General features: G+C 37.7%; 1 protein-coding gene across 1 annotated transcript; it reads left to right on the top strand.

Moving 5' to 3' along the window:
• The first annotated feature begins 12890 nt into the window (after window positions 1-12890).
• hp (haptoglobin) lies at window positions 12891-17768 on the top strand. Its single transcript, XM_084715950.1, has 4 exons — window positions 12891-12982; window positions 13335-13402; window positions 16251-16534; window positions 17138-17768. The coding sequence occupies exons 1-4, from the start codon at window positions 12978-12980 to the stop codon at window positions 17681-17683; spliced, it is 903 nt and encodes a 300-aa protein (XP_084572076.1). The 5' UTR covers window positions 12891-12977; the 3' UTR covers window positions 17684-17768.
• The last annotated feature ends 2625 nt before the right edge of the window (window positions 17769-20393 follow it).

Here is a 20393-nt window from a genome sequence, read left to right as displayed (position 1 = left end):
AGGACAACTAACATTAGCTACACAGATCAACTGCTAATGTTATAGCTGCACAGACTAACTAGCTCCACTGATTTAGCTACTGCCAATGTTACCCACACAAACCAACAGACATAATATTTCGGTTTATCCTGCATCCCAGTCTATAAGTTGACATTTGTTGAATAACCGCAGAAGGCTGAATGCTGGTTCATAATTTTGTTTGTAGGTTCACTTTTGTGAACTGCGTTCCCAATTTCACCATAATTTTTACTCTCAATATACAGATAAGTTTTCATGTTTAAGCAAATAAAAACGAGTTCTGGATCATAAACACCAGGTTACATAAGTTTTCAAAGTCTGATAATGTGGGCCCACCCACAAAATTGAGACAACTGAGCCCCATCAACATCTACAGCAACAGCAACATTGATAGTGCACCATGAAAAAAAAGTTAATATCAGTCAAATCTGTCCTTTATATTATTATGTTTTATCTTACTCTGATTTGAGGGAAAATCTGCTTTATATTTTGGAACAATGGTTCCCATAATGCTGTGGGACGCGTAGACAGGAAGTACAATGTTGCCATGGAGTAAGCATGGATGCGCAGTAAGCCTGTTACATGTGGGCCACAAGTTGAACCCCGTGTTTAGTCTATGTTTATGTAAATTTAGGCAAAATAGCGGCATTTTAAGTATGCCGAATTAGCTATTAGGAGTTCCTGTTTGCAATGTGCCCATGGATGTACATACATCTGTCACTGGATTACAGTGATACTGAGGAAAACTTAAAAACGCCACGATTCTCAGGCAAGTTCTGAAGTTGAGGAGCGTCTTTTTTCCTACGATTCTTAAGTGGATTTATGGGCATTAATTCACGATGGACATCGGAGACAGTGGCAACCTCGGAAAGGGTAAGTCACAGCAGTTTGTAAATATGCGTATAATGTCTGTGTGGTCAGATTTGATTTAAACTGGTTATAACTCAGAGGAGAATGAATTTTGATGCACATTGCTATTAATTTAAGGGTTTTAAAGACAACCACTGCAGTAGACAGCTGCAGAGGTTAAAGTTTTCTACATGTATCAGTTTTCATTATTTTATTTTTATATTCTTCAGTAAGTTTAAGATAATAATATTAATTTTTGGTGATTTATTCTCACTCTGAAACAGCTGTTGATCAGTTTAATCACGCAATCAAGGTGCAGTTGATTTGCTCATCACTGTTGAGGATAATGCTTATTACCAGGTTGAGTGAAGGCTGGTGTGTGCAGCAGTCACATTACTGGATTCTTTTTAGCAACTGGCAGGGTGTTTTAAGTCAAATGCTGCAGACCTTACCGGTGGGAATGATTGTATAATTGCAAGCACTTGTGAGGACAAAGCAATCAATATATCTATGTGCATGGAATAAGTTAGGCTTCAGATCTGTCTGCCTGAAAGACATGCTTAACAGTTCATTCTTAAACCCAACCAAGTAGTTTTGTTGCTTAAACCTTATCCAGTAGTCTTGATGCCTAAACCTAGGAAAATTAGACTTGGTTCCTAAACCTAACCAAGTAGTTTTGGTGGCTAAAGTAATTTAGAACCTAAACCTAAGTAAGTTTTGTGTCTAAACCTTAGTAATTTTGGTGCCTAAACCTAATAAAATTGTGAGAGAAAACGAAACAAAATAATTAAATAAATAAATAAAGACCCCATTCTCCAGGACTGAAGTTATATGCTTAAACCCTAGCCTTTCTGGCAGAAGGTGCTTTCTGTCAGAGAGGTCTTCCTGACAGAAAGCCCTTAAGTTAAACAAAATAGACCAAGGTTCTTAGGCACAGTGGTGCTTTAAGCTACTTGTAGGGCTCAGCAATATAACAATGTTATATTGATATCTTGACATGAGAGTAGATACTGTCTTAGATTTTGGATATCTTTATATTAAAATATGGCATTATTGTCTTTTGATGTGAAGTGATGGGATTTTCTGAGCTTACTAGACTGTTCTAGCTGCTGTTCTATGTATATCCATATTACTGATGATTATTTAAAAAAAAAAAAAACTTATTGGGTTAATGTTTTGTGAAAGCACCACTAGTCATCCCTACAATATTGTCACAATATCAATATTGAGGTATTTGGTCAAAAATTTTGTCCATATTGCCCAGTTTTAGCTACAAGCTAGAATGTTGCTGTTGTAGGTATATTTACTACTAGTAGTTCACATCTAGTTGTTTTAGCAGGCTAATATTTGCTAATTATTTATAAGCACAGAGTACAACTGGGACTGACAGGATTGTCAGGTGTTAGGTCAGAAAATAAAGTGTTCGACAAAAAAAAAAAGACTCGATGATGGCACTAGATAAAAGGTTAAAGGATCAAAGTGAAAATGATTGGCCTGTGAAGAAATACATGTAAACGGGGGAGCAGTGGGTTTCCTCAGGCAAACATTATTGTTTGTACAAAATTTTGTGTCAATCGGTCAAGTAAATTTTGAGATATTTCACAGAATAAGGGAAAACTCTGACCTGATGGTGGTTCTGGAAGAAAAGGATTATCAGTTATTAGAATTTATCCTTTAGGGACCTTTAATATTGGTAGTAGAGTTCATGGAAACCCATCCAACGAATCTCCACAAATGTCAACCTTGTGGTGACACTAGTGGAAAAGCCAGGGAATCCCCAGTATTTAGAATATATCCACTTGGGATCAAGGATACCTGTACAAACATTCTTGGCAATATATCCAACAGCTGTTCAGATATTGGTGCTAACTGATTTATTGTAAACAAGCGTCCATTATTCATATTTTCATCCCATGTGCACAAATAAACCTTCTATTGAACGGGGCCCCTGTACAGTCTGTTGTTCTCTGGAGACCATTGTACTGCAATAGCTGTGTTTAGGTTTAGCTTGTTGTTCATGCATGCAATGAATTCCCTCTGACAGGGCTGTGTCCCTGAGTGACAGGTCGGGCATATGTAGGAGGACCGTGGGGGCTTGGTCAGGGCTCTCAGGCCAGGTCACCCGATGCACAGAAGGGTCATGTGCAGTAATAATGGACAGGCTGGCTCAGAGTCGCCTAAGGCCGACTGCCACAGCACATGAACAGAAAGACGACTTTCTCTTCACATCTTGGCCTGTCATTCTGTCTGTGTTTGTTTCCTTTGTGTTTGTCAGATAAGTGCACAAGCAACACATTCATATGCACGCAAGCACACATACAGAAAGACAAAACTAGTGTTACTTTATCTTGTCACTGTTGTTTCATCTTTCATCCCTGCCTACAACTTCATCTTGCCTACATCTTTTTGTTCTAGTTTTTCTTAAAAGTTTCTCTGGCAGCATTTTTTCTGGCTATGCTTCTGCCTCCCAGCAACCACTCCAGTTTTTTAGTTGATTAATAAAATTCCTTAACATGATCGTTTTCAGTTAAAATAAATTCTCCTTAAGAGATATGAGTACTTAGAGCTGCAACTATAAGTTGAGTAATTGATTAGGTGATCAAAAGAATATTAGTTGCCAGCTATTTTGATAACTGATTAATCATTTCAGTCCTTTTTATTTTATCGAGGACGATGGAGCCATGTTTTTTCTAACTCTATTGTACGCGTGTTCATATAAACAGAATTGCTACCCAGTAACATGTTGTGGACTTGTGGTGAGTTGTACCATGGTATGATGTTTACTGAAGTCATTGTATGTTTGGATCACAGCTTCAGCAGCACTTTTGCAGGCAGTTGTCAGGTTGGTTACTGCATGGCAGTGTGAAAGCTCCTCAAGTCCCTCTTAAATACAAAATTGTTAACTCCTTATTTCTTAATGTTTCATGTTCTTCTCTTGTGCATACATAAAGGTATCAAGTAAATATATTGATACCCTGTATACACTAAATAATTAAACTTTAAGGCTATAATAAAAAGTTTCATGGGCAATGTCCAAACCAGAACCAGAACTAGAGCTGCATGATTCATTGTTTTTAAAAAAATAAAAAAAAATCATGATGTCAATTGACACATCTATGCGATGTTATTTCTAAATTATGACGATTCACTCGCTCCTTTAGGACAAACAAATCACATTACAAAACCCCAGCAGCCAGACCACTCAAACTCTTAATAACACAGTGCATCGCCATTATAATTTTTATATTAAGCAGCATTTAAGGTAAGGCAAGCTCACTTTAATCAAGGGTTTTTTAAGAAAGAGTATAAAAGGAGCCTAAACAATTTTTTGTTACAAGAGATTTTTAAGTTTAAGTGCAGCAGTTTGATATATGTTTATATCATCTGTTAAAACCTTCATTTGACAGCATGTGTCTTACATGTGTTTCTTACTTGAGCGTCTAAAATGTTTAAAATTAGAATCGTGTTAGAAACTTGCGATCTCAGTTCTTGGGGAGAAAAATCGTGATTCACATTTTAGCAGGAATCATGCAGCTTTAACAAGAACAAAATTGTATACTGTGTACTGTACAAAAGAAAACATTTCTTTGGTACAAACCCCAACAAATATGACACTATTATGATTTTAATAGCTTCTTTTTTCAGAAAAAAATGAAAATTATAATGCTTTTTTTTTAGCCAGCTCTAATAACAACCTTTAAGCATAATGTGATGGAAGTGGTCTGAGAGAAAATTAAAATTCTTTTCCTCCTCTTGGCTCATTGTTCAGGCTTTAGAAATTGTATCCCATGATGGGAGACTTTAGCCAATCACAGGTCAGTAAGATAATAGATTTTTCATTCCCAAAACATCAGTATTTCATGACCTGGTAATGAGACTCAACAATCAATTATCTTTGAGCCACCAATGCAAAGCGTCATCAACTGTCAATAAATTTCCTTCTCCAGAATTGATTACTGCCCCTTTAAGGTGTGGATGTGTGTGTCTGCAATTGTGCTTGTGTGTGTGTGTGTGTCTCCATCCTGTCAATGAGTACCAGTCTAAATTACACACTGCTAATAGCCGTCCCTCCCACCTCACTTTACTCACTCGACAGCTGCTGCATGCCTGAACAATCAAACGTCAAACAGGAATCCACCAACCACATTTTCATTCTCAGTAAATACTTTTTAATTGATTTCTGGCTCAGAAATAAGAATTTTAAAGGTCTGCCAGAGGTTTAAATTTCTGTTAATGACAAAGCTGACAGAGCTCTTCTTATGAAATCTCATATGAACTAAATTTAACAAGACTAATTTCCCATAAATCTACAATATTCAACTTTGAATTGTAACAGTTACATGTTATATAGGCAGATTTTCCCAAATAGCCTCCGACTGAACAGTCTTTCTTGGTGTGTCAAAATGTAGAACAGTAGGGCTGCACAATTAATCAAAATATTATTGAAAATGCAATGCGGCCAAGGGCAATATCCAAATCACAGAAGCTGCAATTCCTTCATTAAGTAAAAATGTGTGATAAAACAGTGTTAAAATGATGTACTGTAGTGCTGCAAAGATGCAGCGTCCTAAAAATCTTCTCCTCCAGATGTGGTGTTGGTTTGGTACAGACCCTAACAAACGTCATATGATCATGATGATTAAATTTTTTTTTTCAGTGAAAATGAAAATTATGATGCAACAATTATAATTCCAACTAACTGTAAATCATATCATAATGGCAATGTCTTTTAAATCACAATATGATTTATTTTACCACATAGTGTTACCCTACGAAACAATAATAACTGCAACAGCTGCAATCAAAAGTGCAATTCAAATTCAACAAGACAGAATGAAGTGTGTCTGTGTGCATGCATGTATGAACCAGTCAGATAATGTGTGCATCAAGAAAAAAATCTGAAAAAAGTTTCCAATTATTTAATATTTGCAGTGTTGGTATAAATATAATCTTCCCGTTATTTATAATGACATTTCCAGGCATATGAACATCTGTCTTTAGAACGCATTGCTCATTATCAGACACTTCATTTAAGTATTTTGATGAGCAGCAGTGCTGTGCTTAGTAATAATTAAATTTGCTTAACATGCCTGGAAAAAAAAATCTGTCAAATTTAAGCAAAAATATTGAAACATTTTAAATTTTTTAGAGCTTCATTGTACTTGTCACTTTTTAGAATGTCACATATTAAAAAGTAATTTGCACAGTTAAGCAATCCAAGCAAACAAATGATTCATTGTGCAAATGCAGATTTGAGTACAGCATGAGACACATTTGTTTTCAATCAATGCTCAAACAGAAGTTTGGCAATCTTTAAAAAAAATTAACATGTGTAGAAATGTTTCAACTCCTTGTCTGGTATTTACTTTTAAAAAAACAAGCTTTGTGTAATATCACATGAACATATTAAAAAACAAACAAAAAACAGATGATCTTACCGGCATTTCTACTGTTTATGACCATGGAGCACTCGTGCAGACAGAGGCTGACAGCAGGAAAGCAATCCAGTTTTAAAGCGGTGACTTAGTGGAGGTAAAATCCAGTTAAAAATCCTCCAGTGAAGAAGAAAGTGGAGCTGTAGTCCTCGCATCATTCATTCTCCTGAGAAGCACACATTAAGCACAAAGCATCACTCTCACACACTCTAGCTCTGTGTCCCTGTGATTCAGCTTCCTCCTCCCCCCCCCCCCTTCCTCCTCCTTCGCCTCTCTTTCTCTCTCACTCTGTGGAGCGCTCAACCTCCAGTCCCCGCGCCACTGCCTCCCCTCCTCTCCCCCTCCTCCCCACCTCCGCCTCTGCATTCACTGCTGCTCCTTATCACATGCACACGCTCTTCCCCTAGAGCTTTAAGGTAACGTCCACAGTCGCATTTTACTCCCCTTTGTCATTCTGTCCCTCCACGTCTCCCTCTTATGTTCCTCCCACAGCCCCCGTCATCTTCTCCTTCCTTGTTCCTCATCCCTTCAAATATCCCTTACATCTTACAGCTTCCATCACTGTTGAACTCTTGCCATCAGTCGTTGTACCCTTCACTCTTATTTTTTGCCTTTACTGTTTGAACCTTTCATGTATGTACACTATTAGAGATGAAGGCGCTAACAAGAACCGTAAAGGATTTTTTGGCTTGTCCCCATAGAAGATCCCTTTATGATTCCTGGTAGAACCTTTTATAATGGTTCCAACTGAAATCCTTTGAGTGGCGTTATATTGGATTCTACCTAGAACCCAATATAAAGGGTTATACCTAGAACATCTGTGAAAAGTTTCACTGACAAACCCCCAATGAGATGTTCTACAGAGAACCCTCCTGTCGTGTAATGGTTCCACACAGAACCCTCTCTGGGGGTTCTTTCCAGAATCTTTCCACCATCCAAGGGTGGTAACAAGAAGTCACCCAAGGGGTTCTTCCGGGAAACCTTTTATATTCCAAGGGTTTAATCTAGAACCTACCCAGGGTTCAACGATTGTATTGAAAACCCTTCTATTTTCTTAGGGTTTCATTTAGAACGGAAACAGGGACTTCTACTAGGAACAAAGAGCCCTTGAAGAAAGAGTTCCCCAGGGATTTCAACAATCCTTGAAGGGTCTTTCAGAGGGTTCCAGCCTCTCTGTCTATCCAGAATCTTTCTAGCTTCTAAGGCTGCTAACAGGAACCCACCCGAGGGATTTTACCATGAACCCTTTTATATTTCAATGATTTTATCAAGAACCCACACAAGGGTTACACCAAAAAAAACGTTTATATTCCAAGGGTTTTTATCTAGAACCCACCTGGGGGTTCTACCAAAAACCCCTTAATATTCCAAGGTTTTAATCGAGAACACAAAGATTTTTTTTTTAAATCTCAAATGCAAACAGGGAGTTCCACGGTGAATCTTTTTGTTTTCTAAAGGTTTCATCTAGAACCCACCGAGAAGGTTCTACCAAGAAAACTTTTATAGCCCAAGAATTTAATCTAGAACCCACTGGGGGGTGCTATTGAAATTCCTTTGACATTATGGTACAAAAAGCCCTTAAAGAAAGAGTTATTTGAGGATTTTTATTCTTTCTTTGGATGGAGACTTAATGTTCTTAATGGAACCCCTAGTCTTACAAAGAACCTCTTGAGGAACTTTTTCTTCAGAGAAGGATTCTTTAGAAGCACATAATATGCGCTGCTTGTTAGTCGCAAAAGTGTCTTTCCTTCTCGGACACAGGCACTGCAGCAGTGTGTTGGTACAGACTGAATGGGGGGAGGTGGCGCTTAGCGCTGGTAGGAAGCTTCTAAATCAGAAAACTAAAACATTATTTCCTGATTGTTTCACAGCGGTTAAGCTCTAAACACAAATACCGCCCCCCAAAAGCATCAACACTTGATTCAGCCTAAATGTGAAGTTACGACGACTTCACTGCTTCCTCTATGATACTTTTCTTTGCAAACATATTTCCTTATATAGAGAAAAGGTTGAGTGTCAGTATGCAGATTGCAGGCAGCAGGTCCTGTCAGTTTAGAGTAATTCTGATTCACTAACTGGTAAGAACAAACTGGGCTGGTGCGCATGTTTCATGAATCAGATGATGACTTTGCATGAGAAGTTATTCTGTGTGCACAGAAATAACTTTTCTAAGCACGTTAGTGAATGAGGCCCATTGTTCTCTAGTTCTGTGTTTCCATGCCTTGGTTACTGTAAAAAAGACAGAATGAATGAGGGAGACAGAGATAGAAATAGAGCCTCAAAGACGTACTACATGGTACTAATGAGAGGTGACCCTATTACTGTATGAGAGGGGGTGGATCACATTCATCCTCTTGTGGGCATTTGTCCAGCTTTGCCCCCGATGGCCTTAGCCCATGTGCATGTGTGGCTTTGATGGTGTCTGGCACACGGGTCACGTCCCTTCCTTTATGTTTCCCCCAGGGAGCAGAGACTAGTGCAGCACTCAAGTGAGACTCCTGCCCTCAGAAAGGATTGGAAACACTGGACATCACCATGCAGGACACATCACTGATTCGTCCTTGCCTTGATGCTACTTCAGTATTTAAAAAATTAGCTGAGACAGTCTCAAGTTATTCAACATTGAAAATGAAATAGAAAATGAAGCTCACATTCTGATATATAAACTTTGAAGAAATGTTGATGAAGCCAGAGTGAGGGAATAAACAGCGACATGTATGCTGAGCAGCATTATGTAACTTAATCCTCAAGCGTTTTGTAAACCCGACAAATAAATTACTATAGGGCATATTCCATGTCAGAGTGAGGGTCATATAGTATGTCTGATTTTGCTTTCCAGTAACCTGGCCTGTGGGTGATTACACCTGGGATCCCAGTAACTTGACTGACTGGTCTTATAATGCTACAGCACATAACAGATAAACATATTTATAACCTGCTGTCAAATTGTAGCATAAGCTAAGGTGGAGGTCATGCTATGAATAATACAACACAAATCAGAAAGCGTGTACCTGTGTGGATTCTCTCAGAGGTGAGAGTGACAGCCGCTGTTTCATTTATAATGTAACTCTTTTTACCCAAAGAAGTATTTTCTGCAAGAGATTACTTTAGATTCAAGCCTGGTGGCTTAGGGGTCTAAGCAGTAGGTGATATGAGGAGTGATGCATCCACCTTGTTAGCAAAATGACCAAAATGTATCACCCTTGTTAACCCGCCATTGCACCTCTCCATCCCCTAGTAGCAGAGAGAGTGCAGGAGCAGAGCGGTTGTTTAGTTGAATATGTTGGTCTAGTCTGCCTGAGTCATTGATCCTTGATCTGACTGAGGTTTGAAAAGACAATGAAAAGGGGGCCACCAAAGTTATTACAATTCATCTTGATGGGGGACATGAACGTCTGTGCAAAATTCATGGTAAACCATCTACAAGGGAACATAAATGTCTGTTTTCATGACAATCCATAGTAGCTATATGCCAAGTTTATTTTGATATTTCACTCTGGAAAAGTTGTGGATTGTGCTGCTTGGATAAAGCATTAAAATGTATCTAATCTATAGAACTTTCTTATGAAAATATGTGTATATATGTGTATGATCTGTGTAGTCTGTACCTACGAGCGAGTATTATTTGGATTCAGTATTCCAGCTCAGTGGATTTAAAATGAACATCATCTGTGTCTGATCCAGTTAAGAGTGCACTTGCCTCAAGTCACTGAGTACTGCAGAGCGTTAGCAACACTGCCACCATGAAATGACTTCATTTGAAATTAGCGTTTGATTTTCAAAATTTTCATATCCAATTATATGCTTTAACTAATTAGCCTCAGGAAATAATTTCCTAAGACTCTCAAGAACCCATCTTAAATCCTCTTGCACAATTGAACCGACTTTAAAGTCCAAGATTTGAATCTGCAATCTATCCAGTCAGACTTGTTACACATGAGAACATGTAAGCATGCATATTTTACTGCATGGAAGGGAAAGAGAGACCTCTGAACATGTTCCATGCCGGTGTTCATGAACATACTCCTATTACAATATAAAGACAGACTCTCTACATACTACATGTTGGCATGTAAGAGGATTTTTAAGTGAAAGTAAGCGCTATTTTATTGTGTCAATCTGTAGTCTTTTTATCTGTCACTCAGTGTGCTTAGTCATTCATTCATTTTTGCATGAAGACGATTTTTGATCACTAGGAACTGCTTGAATGCTCACTTACTTACTATTACTAATAACGTACCTTGTCGAAACACTTACCACTGTGTATTAATAGACAAGAGCAGCTTTTTTAAATAATTGTAATGTAAGATGCTAGGCAACAAACTCTGGAATTAAACCATTATTACAAACCTCTGTACACCCCTCTGTGACCTGTAAATACTCAAAACAGTAATGCTGGACTTTTCTCCCTGCAGCACATCTGACTTCTGCCATAGTTAACTGTTCACTGCCAGGAATTTGATGAAATATGGTTTTTTTTTTGTTTTTTTTTTTTTGGTACCATGCGGAGAATCTAATGAGGCAATATGTGCCTTAATTCCTGTAATAACAAAAAACAGTACAGTCTGGTGCAATATCAGTACTTAGTACTCATCCACAAGAGATAAAAATGTTAGAAACAGTCATTGTTTACTTTTAGCCAACTCTGGTGCAAACAGTACAAACTGACCTGCAAAGCACTTTTACCTTGCAAAATTTCCAACCTTATAACAACCAAAGGAGGATCCATGACTGAACTAAACAGTTAAAAAAAAAAAAAAAGCTGAATTCAGGGTTTGTACAGGTGCTGGAAATCCTTGAAAACAGTTGAATTTTACTGTAGTGTCTTCAAAGTTTGAAAAGTGCTTGGATTTTGGATAAAGTGTTTGACACTGCTTGAATTGTAATTGCATTACTTTCATAATAAATTGTTCCTGGGCTGAATACTTCACTTTTTTGATAAAGAAACATAATAAGGCAGAGAGAGCCTATTTGCTCTTGCCTTTCAAACCGAAATCTTTTTTGATGTGTGCCCTCAGTGAGAAACTAACCAACGACAACATGCCAGATGGCAACCGTTTCAATGAGAGTTGGCTTGAAAATGAAAAAAAGAAAAGGATTTTATTGTTATTTCTGTTATTATTTATATTTAGTAAGCTTGGGTGGTATATATTTTTTTATATCTACCTGGCGTTTCACTGGCGTTAATGGTAGTATGGCGGTATTTGTGTAAAACTTGTGTAAAATGGGTCAGCTCGACTGTACTCCACTGTGCAGTAGTACTCCTTCAACGTAGGCAGAGCTGATCATCATAGCACACACACACACACACACACACACACACACACACACACACACACACACACACACACACACAGGAGCTCTGCTTCAATTTTGAGAAGCTGCAGATTTCATTCACTGACAAACTCACATTTACACCACTGTCGCTGCTCATTTACTGCCAGACCACTCAGCTTTTCCTCTGCTTGGTGTGCATTCGCCATCACTCTGACATCACAGACAGTAATTAGTCTGACCCTCGCCCTCTCTTACCCTCACTCAAATTACACATTCATGACGAAACCCTACCCAGTCAGTAGTCTGCAGTATTTGTTAGCTTACTATCTTACCTTTATTATCGGGACTGAATGCAGAATAATCCACATCAGAAACATTTTTCTTCTTCTTTTTTTTTTTTTTACTAGCACACTACAATACAGCCTCTCCCTACCAGTTTAATGGAAAGAGGTGCATTTGTATATATGACAGTATTGAAAAGCATACTGTCAGGATTTTTTAATACCCTGGAAATTATCATTATTATTATTTTTACTATTACTATTGTCAGTGGTAATAGTAGTAGTAAGTAGTTGATGTTCATGGACTGTTTTTGGTTTTCCTCTCTGGAAAGCTTATTAAATGTTCATGTTGCTAATTTATTTTGTCAGTGTATGTAATGTGATTGTACAGAACATGGTGGTTTATGTTGGTAATTATCATTTTTGCACTGTGTTTCCCCCTGGGATACATATTTATGAACAGTTATGTATCTTTTTGCACTGCATAGCACATAAATTTAAATTAATAACAACATAGAACTCTGCAATTGGATAAGTATGTGGCTCTTTGAAGTTAGCCCGATATCCAATAATCAAAATACATCAATATCATCCCTGATGCGATACTGGATTGAGTATATGTATAAAGCATGTATAAATTTGTAGTTTACCACAGCCTGGAGGTGCTGGAAAAGCTTGAAAATGTGCTTTGAAAGTGCTTGAAAAGTACTTGAATTTGACTTTGGAAAAGATGTTGGACTCGTGTGAATCATTAATAGAAACACAAACAGGATATTTTACACAACATTATCAAACTGCTAAGCTGAATTCCTTTATATCATACAAGAAACTAATGCTGAATGTGAGTAAATTGTAATTATAGATAGGCTAAATGTTTTTTTTGTTTTGTTTTTTTTCGGACTCCGTTCTGTGGAGAGTCTCTGAAATTTTGAAAACTGAGGTTTCACAACCGTTTATTTCAGACTCCGGGAATCAGTGTTTTTGTGCCAAGCAGGAATTTCCAGGGCAGAGTCTCTGTCTGTCAGGAGATATAAATACCTCCCAGCTACAAAATACACGACACGCTCAAGTGCAGAGATCATAATCATCACTGCAGAAGAAGAATATTATCAGCAACATGTGGTAAGTTGTAATATATTATACTATATAATAAAACTCTTTTTTGTTATTTTCAAATTTGTCTGAATACACCTGGAATATAAATCTGTCCTGTGTAAATTTTCTAATGTATTTGTTACGAAATATCTGATCTAATATCTTTTAAAAAGCTATCCAACTTAACTTTCTAATAAATTACCAGTAATGTTTTGTGAGCTGCTGTAAATCAAAGGCTTAATAATCTAACTCTTTAATTAAATAACTGATTTGTTAACAATTTGTCCTTAAATGTGCCCAGTTTTATTGACTCAATTGATTCACAGGCCAGAATAAGAGAAATATTTAATGTTTGTTGATCATGTGACTCTGTTTGAAGGTTTTCTTGGACTGTACTCCTCCTGGCTGCATGGGTCTGTCTGGCAGATGTGGCTCACACTGAAAAAGGTAACACAATCACGCACTAACATATTAGAGCTGCAATGATTATTAAATTAAGCAGCAACTATTTTTGACTATTTTTGTACAAACGTCAGTTAAATGCTAATGTTGGCATGCTAACATACAGTGACAATGCTAACATGCTGATGTTTAGCAGGCTTAATGTTTCCTATCTTTGACATTTTATTTGGCAAACTAACATTTGATGATTAGCACCAAAATAAAGGAGTTTAAAGGAGTTTAAAAAAGTAAATGAAAAACCGGAAATTAAAAGATTTTATTGGATAAAATAAATACTGATGAACAATTGGTCTACAATGTCCCACAGTAGGGATGATTATTTATTTATTCAGTAAGAATTTGGTCGATCAAGAAAAATTAATCCATCTACTATCAAATAAAAATCTGAAATATAACCGAGATTATTTTTATGAGCATGTTATTCAATATTTAAGTATCTGTATTTAATCTGTACAGCATGATTGCTGTTAGAGAATATGCAAAATGTTGCTGTGGGAATAAAGCAGAAAAAACTTTTTAATGACAATTAATTTATTAATTGACCGTGAATGTTAGCAATGATCAATTTAAGGAAAGTTCTTACAATTTGCAACCCTAATGCACAATGTTGACTAGTTGTTTTGATGGTTGATTAGTCTGTGAAAGCCATAGAAGGGACAACCAAAGTCATCACAACTCATCAGGGGGACATGAGTGTGTGACACATTTGCAGTCAGAATGTAACCCCACTTTTGCCGGCGATGATTGATCCAGAGATCTAAACAGCAGCCTTTAACTTCTGAACACATTCGAGTGGTTCCAGTATTTCCTCGACAGCTGCTGTTCAGGTAGATAACTCCTGCATGAAATGATGCGGGCTTCCCTATAGGATCTAAGGGCTGAGCTACTACCGCTCATTTCAGATATTGCTCTTGATTTGGCCGTAACGCTGCAGTATCTAACAAGGAAATTACCTCTTTACCTGCTTCTCTTCAAACAATCCTTAAACAAATAAAATAGCAATAAACCATCAGAGTTAAGTGAGAAATGTGACTAAATTGACTGGAAACGTGGAAAAATCCTTTGTTTATAAGAGGAGTAATGAGAGGTCGAAAACATTGAATCCATTTTCTATTCATGCAGATTCTTGTGATGCATCAAACTAATAAATCATTCATTCATTTGTCCTTGTAAGCCACTGTTTACTGCATTAAATACATTGATTGTACAAGACACTGGAAATGATTCTTGGTACATAAACCCTGTCAGGATGTAGAATTACAGCATGATTAATCATTCTGAACAGGCGTCCTTGTCACACAAAAGAAACACACAGATCAAAGCACAGGGAGTAGATGGGTTCCCTTCTTTGCTTCATTATGAATAATTAGAGTCCACTGTTTCTTCAGAAAGCCCTCAGTGCTTGAAAGCATTGCAAGCTCCATCTAACAGCAGATCTCAGGAAGTGATGACAATATGCTCTAATGACTGCAGTGCATACACTACAGTGTGATAACCCTGCTGTCGAGGAGATCATATTTTATTAAATATGTTTAAGATCCTCTGGAGAGAAAACAGGGAGGAACAAAAATGCTGTCAACAGTGTTTAACGCACAAAGGTAAACAACTTCAGCTGGTGAGACGTTCTTGCTTGACAGCCTTCTTGGAGAGGAATTACTCAGTAGTTGTTTATTTAGATCAAGAGAAATTTAAGAACATGTTGCTGTACATATAAACCAGAAGAAAACCAAACATGCAAATGATCGTACAGTAGACGCTCAAACAGTATTTAGAAAATCCAGCAAATAAGCTTTTATAGTTTATAGGAAGATCAAAGGTTTGTGTTTTTGTGAAATGCATACATGTGCTCTTTTTGGAGTTTGGAACAAGCTTTAGATTAATAATGGATGTCATCAAAGAGCAGCCAGCAACTTGGAGAAAGTCTCGTTTGCTGTGGAGTAGGCGGCATACAAGATGGTATCAGCATAAAAACAGGGATGGAAAGAGTACCAGAATATTTCACTCAAGTAAAATTAAAATTTCTTACATGAAAATGTACAGAGATAAAAGTAAAAATTAAATGTGCTCTGATTGTTATATGATAGAAATATTAGATCAAAGAACAGACTAGTGGGACAACATCCCCCAATGAACTGCACCACCAACAGAGGTGGCATAATTACAGATATTTTTCACTCAAGTAGAAAACCAGATGCTTGAGTAAACAAGACTCTGAGACTCTGAGTAGCCTGTGGTTTGCACTTCTCAAAGTTATAATACATTTTGAGTTTAATGAGTGTCACACACCACTGAAGGCGGGATTTCCTAAGTAAACACAGAAGTCTCTGCTGAAGGATCCAGTGCCGCGTGAAATATAGCTAAATACTAAAAACACTTACAAGTACATAAACACGACTTTGTTATAGTAAAGTTCTCATAGATATCAATTCGATACAAATATGCTGTGGTACCAAAAGAGGTATCAAGTATTATGTATATAATATTGTATTAAAGTTTGTAATTCTGGTATAATGACTACTTTATGTCACAGTAAGAGTTCATTTTTAGAAAATAAAAGTTCATTTGTTTCATCCAGCCCTCAAAATAAATGTTAGGCTATTCATAGACAAAACAGTAGGACCCTTAATATTGACCCTTTTTGGACTTAATTTGAAACCATCAGCAATTAATCAAAATGTGATCAATAGCATGAAATACCTTGCTGTGTTGATCTAAATTTACATTGTACAAATCAAGAGAAAAATGTCCATGTAATGTAAAGCATAAAAAACAGACTCTTCAGATACAGAAAAGAAATCAACTTATGTCTTTGTTGTGTTGACTTGTGTCTCAGTCTCCAGGTTAGCATCACTCCGGTCCAGGCGAATGGTTGGGGGGTCTCTGGCTCCTCATGTCCCCTGGCAGGCCATGGTCTTCCTCTCTGACAGTATTCTGGATGGAGGCTATGCCGGTGGTGCTCTCATCTCTGAACGCTGGGTTTTGACGGCTGGCAGGAACCTTTTTGTCAGGAAGACTCGACAGGACACTCAGGGGAAACAACCTGTCATCCCTAAAGTATACCTGGGAATCACAGGGCGGGCACAAGCTAATGCTTCCACAGAGGTCGCTGTCGAGAAGGTGAGTGAGAATTGATGGACGTTAAATAGAAACGGTTACTTCTTCAACCATGTTCAAGATCTCAGGGGCTGTTTTTTCACATTACTGTTTGTCCTTAGTGTTTGGATTTATTTCAAGTTGGAAGCAAAAATTCAATTGCCAAAAACAATCAACAGTCAAGTCTTCATGTAGAGTAGGCCTAGTTTAGACCCAACAGGTCCACCATGAGCAAGCAATTGAAGCAACAGTGGTTGGGAAAAACTCTCTTTTAACAGACAGAAACATGGGCAGAACCAGACTCTATGTGAGTGGCCATCTGCCTTGACCTATTGGGTTGAAAAATATTTTTTGATTTAAATCTTCAGGATGAATAGGAGGACTTTCTCAAAGCATAACCTTGAAAAGATAAGGCTGGTGATAGTCTCTTTTCTTCCTATTAACAAGTATTGATTATGAAGAGCCTGATGTAGTTTATTTCCTAGCACAGACCTGCTGATTTAAAAAAAAAAAACATAAGAGGGATGTATGAGGGATATATTTATTGCTGTGCAACTGCATTACAGTTGAATGAAAATGCCAAGATTAAAGACCAAACACTCAGTATTTTACCTTCCCCTCCTGCAGGTTATTCTCCATCCAGCCTTCCAGAACCAAACTGACTGGGACAACGACCTGGCTCTGATCAAGCTGAGGCAGCCAGTGGTTATGAGCGATAAGGTGGCCCCCATTCCCCTGCCAGAAAGAGGACAGGACCCTGCTGCAGGTGTCATTGCCGGCTGGGGCTGGGGGTACTTCCTCAGCCCCTCTACATCACTCAAACACATGGTCCTGTCCCTGGCCAGTCTCTCAAGCTGTAAGTTAGGATATGCAGGTAGTGACCTCAAACCAGCAGTGGACAACAACATGTTCTGCACCGGACCCCGTGACTTTGACCACAACGTTTGTTTCGGTGATGCAGGAGGCGCTCTGGCTGTCAGAGATCCTGCAACTGGGGATGTTTATGCTGCAGGGATCCTTTCCTATGACAAGGCCTGCAACAGGGACCATTACGCAGTCTACATGAAGATTGCCAACTATTTGCCATGGATCCACAGTGTCATGCGAGGAGATACAGAGAACTCATCTGCTGTGCGCTCTAATGCAATTTCTAAGATGTACCCATCGTCATGAGCTACAGGCTCTGTTCTTTTGATTTTGTAAAGAAATCATTGTAATGTATTACACCACTGAATTTCATTAAATGCTTATAATGCAACCACATTTGTGTTCTGTCATTTAAGGCTGGAGTAGGCAGTTTTGTTGTTTTGTTTTGTTTTTTGTCATCCTTGGGCAGAAGCTCCATGATAACATTAAGCCCAGTGTTCTGTCTTACATCTAGCCTGTTTGGGAGACTGTGGCCAATCACAGGTTGGCATGATGGTTAATTGTCATTAAAGTCAAAACAGGAACACTCATTGACATTTTTCACTACTTTCTGACATTTTATTGACCAGACAACTAATTGATTAATTGAGAACATAAATGACAGATTAATCAACATTGAAAATAATGATTAGATGCAGCCCTATGCTATACTTTTTTTTAAGGTATCTTTACTTAAATATTCATTTTTCTGACAACTTTTTACTTTTACTCTATAATGTAAGACATATCGCAGTACTTTCTACTCCTTCCATTTTTAATCAGGCTTTTTACTGTAGTTTTAGTGCATTTGAGGGTAATCATTGATTATTTTATTGCATAATTGCACGCTGCCTTCCCAACATCAAGACCAATTTGATCCTAAATAAATGTCGCAATAACTCATGGAAAAAACAATGTCGGATGACAGATGCAACAAAAACAACATAAAAAACATACCAAGATGAAACAGTCAAGAGGGGGAGACTCGACCACAGAGAAAAGGTGAGGTTCAAAGATTTAATTACAGAATTGTTGGTAAAGGGACAGTTCACTCCAAAATCAAAAATGCATACTTTTCCCCCGGCCTGCTCATCCATCTAGTAGTTTTTACATATTAGATGCAGAGTTTTGGAGATGTCTGCCCTCTCTCCATTGTAATGGAACTAAATGGCACTCGGCTTATAAACATTAAATACATTTGTCAGCAATGTCTCCAGAAATCATGACCTTTTACTCAAGATAATTAACAGACCTTTTTGTGAGCAGTTTCAAATAGGAACATACAAGCTACAACATACTACATGAAACTGCTCACAACAAGGTTTGCGGATTGTCTTGAATAACCTGGTCATGATTTCTGGAAAGAGGCGTTGCTGCTGAGTTTTTTGCCAAAATGTTTTTGTTTTTATATCTTTTTTTGGTGCTTTAAGCACCACAGGTCTCGTGCCATCTAGTTCCATTATATTAGAGAGAAGGCAGAAATCTCTATGGCCGATATCTCCAAAATCCTGCAACTCACACCAGCAGTATAGATGGATAAAAAGCTCTACAGGCCAGAGGAAAAAAATATGTACTTTTGAATTTGGGGCGAACCTTTACTTTAAATCATTTATCTCAAGTACAGAAGACAGTGTGTGCAAGTCTTTCTGATTCTTATTGTTGATCCATGGTCTTCTCCTGCAGACCTTCAAATGTGCAAAAGGTTTTTGCTCTTTGATATTTTAGATTCTTTAAAGTAGCCGTCTTTTGCTTTGATGACAACGTTTGCACACTGAACCATTTCTTATAAAAATAAAGAAAACACTTTGAAGAAGTCTGTCCAAACTTTTGACTGGCACTGTACACACACATTCACACACACATACACAGGTAATACCTCTATGACAACAAGATTGATGTTTGCAAATTTGAAAAACAGAGGTCATATAATTATAACAGGGTTATGGTAGCTACTTATCATCATTGTGATTTGGGTTCCAGCCAGTTAAATTAGAAGAGATCATCGTAAACAGAAAACAGATGTGTTTTCAGCCTGGATTTGAATATATCAGCAGAGGTTGCCTCCTGAATGTGCAGTCACATGTTATTCCAGAGGAGCGGAGCTAGGTGGGTGAAGGCTGAACCCCCGAAAGAGTTTGAAAGCAAAGAAAAGTTAAGTAACCAGCATCAAGGGAACGAGAAGGACATGATGGAATATATGGAGAAATAAAGTTGGAGATATATGAGAAGACAAGAGATGTCATCCTGCTGAGAGAGGGGTCGGATAAGAAAAAGTGTCATTCGGGAGGAGAATTTTAAAAAGATAATTTTGTAGTCAAATTTGAAGGACTTTTTAAACTAAATTGCTTCCCACGTGTGACGTTTCACTGTTAAACAAGTAACTTTGAAAAGAGACCTTGAGCGCTTCAAAGGTTGAGACAACATTTCATCATGTGCAGCCATCAGCCGGAGAACAGAAGCTGACGATGGAATAAAAGTGAATGACACAATACAGAATTTGTGTTTTTCAAGTGTTGCTTCAATAACAAAAGCTTTTCTTTGGGCCAGAAATGTGGGATGATGACAGCTGCCTGTCCAGCCAACACAATATGAAAGGAAAAGATGAGAGGAAAAGAACAATGAAAGTGCAAGGCGGACACAACAGGTTTTATTTTTCCAGGTCTTTTTAAGTGTAATATGAGGACATGGAAGCTTAGGTTGAGGGTATGGACATACATAGCAGATTAAACAACACACTTATATATTTAAGATCACAGTAATGAACAATGTCAGCCTAATTATAACCATAAAGACTCCACAATGAAATGTAAGCTCCTGATTCACTGCAGGACATTAGATTAGTCTATTACATATCTACCTTCACTCCTCTGTCCGGCTGCTGCTGACTTCTGATCATCATTTCCTGAACAAGATCCACATATGCTGATTTTCTTTAATTACTTGATATTTCCAAGAAGAGCTATATGTAATAAATGTA

This window comes from Lutjanus erythropterus, chromosome 1 (assembly GCF_056507025.1).
Source record: "Lutjanus erythropterus isolate fLutEry1 chromosome 1, fLutEry1.hap2, whole genome shotgun sequence".
In the NCBI taxonomy this organism is placed as follows: domain Eukaryota; kingdom Metazoa; phylum Chordata; class Actinopteri; order Lutjaniformes; family Lutjanidae; genus Lutjanus; species Lutjanus erythropterus.
Note: the sequence above shows the minus strand (reverse complement) of the source record. Positions and strands in the feature narration are given on the sequence as shown.

Bases quoted from the DNA above. Each gene is read 5' to 3' on its own strand.
- hp (XM_084715950.1), top strand. The intron at 13,403-16,250 runs GTAACACAATCA...CTTGTGTCTCAG, and splicing joins TGTGGCTCACACTGAAAAAG to TCTCCAGGTTAGCATCACTC. The intron at 16,535-17,137 runs GTGAGTGAGAAT...CCCCTCCTGCAG, and splicing joins CAGAGGTCGCTGTCGAGAAG to GTTATTCTCCATCCAGCCTT.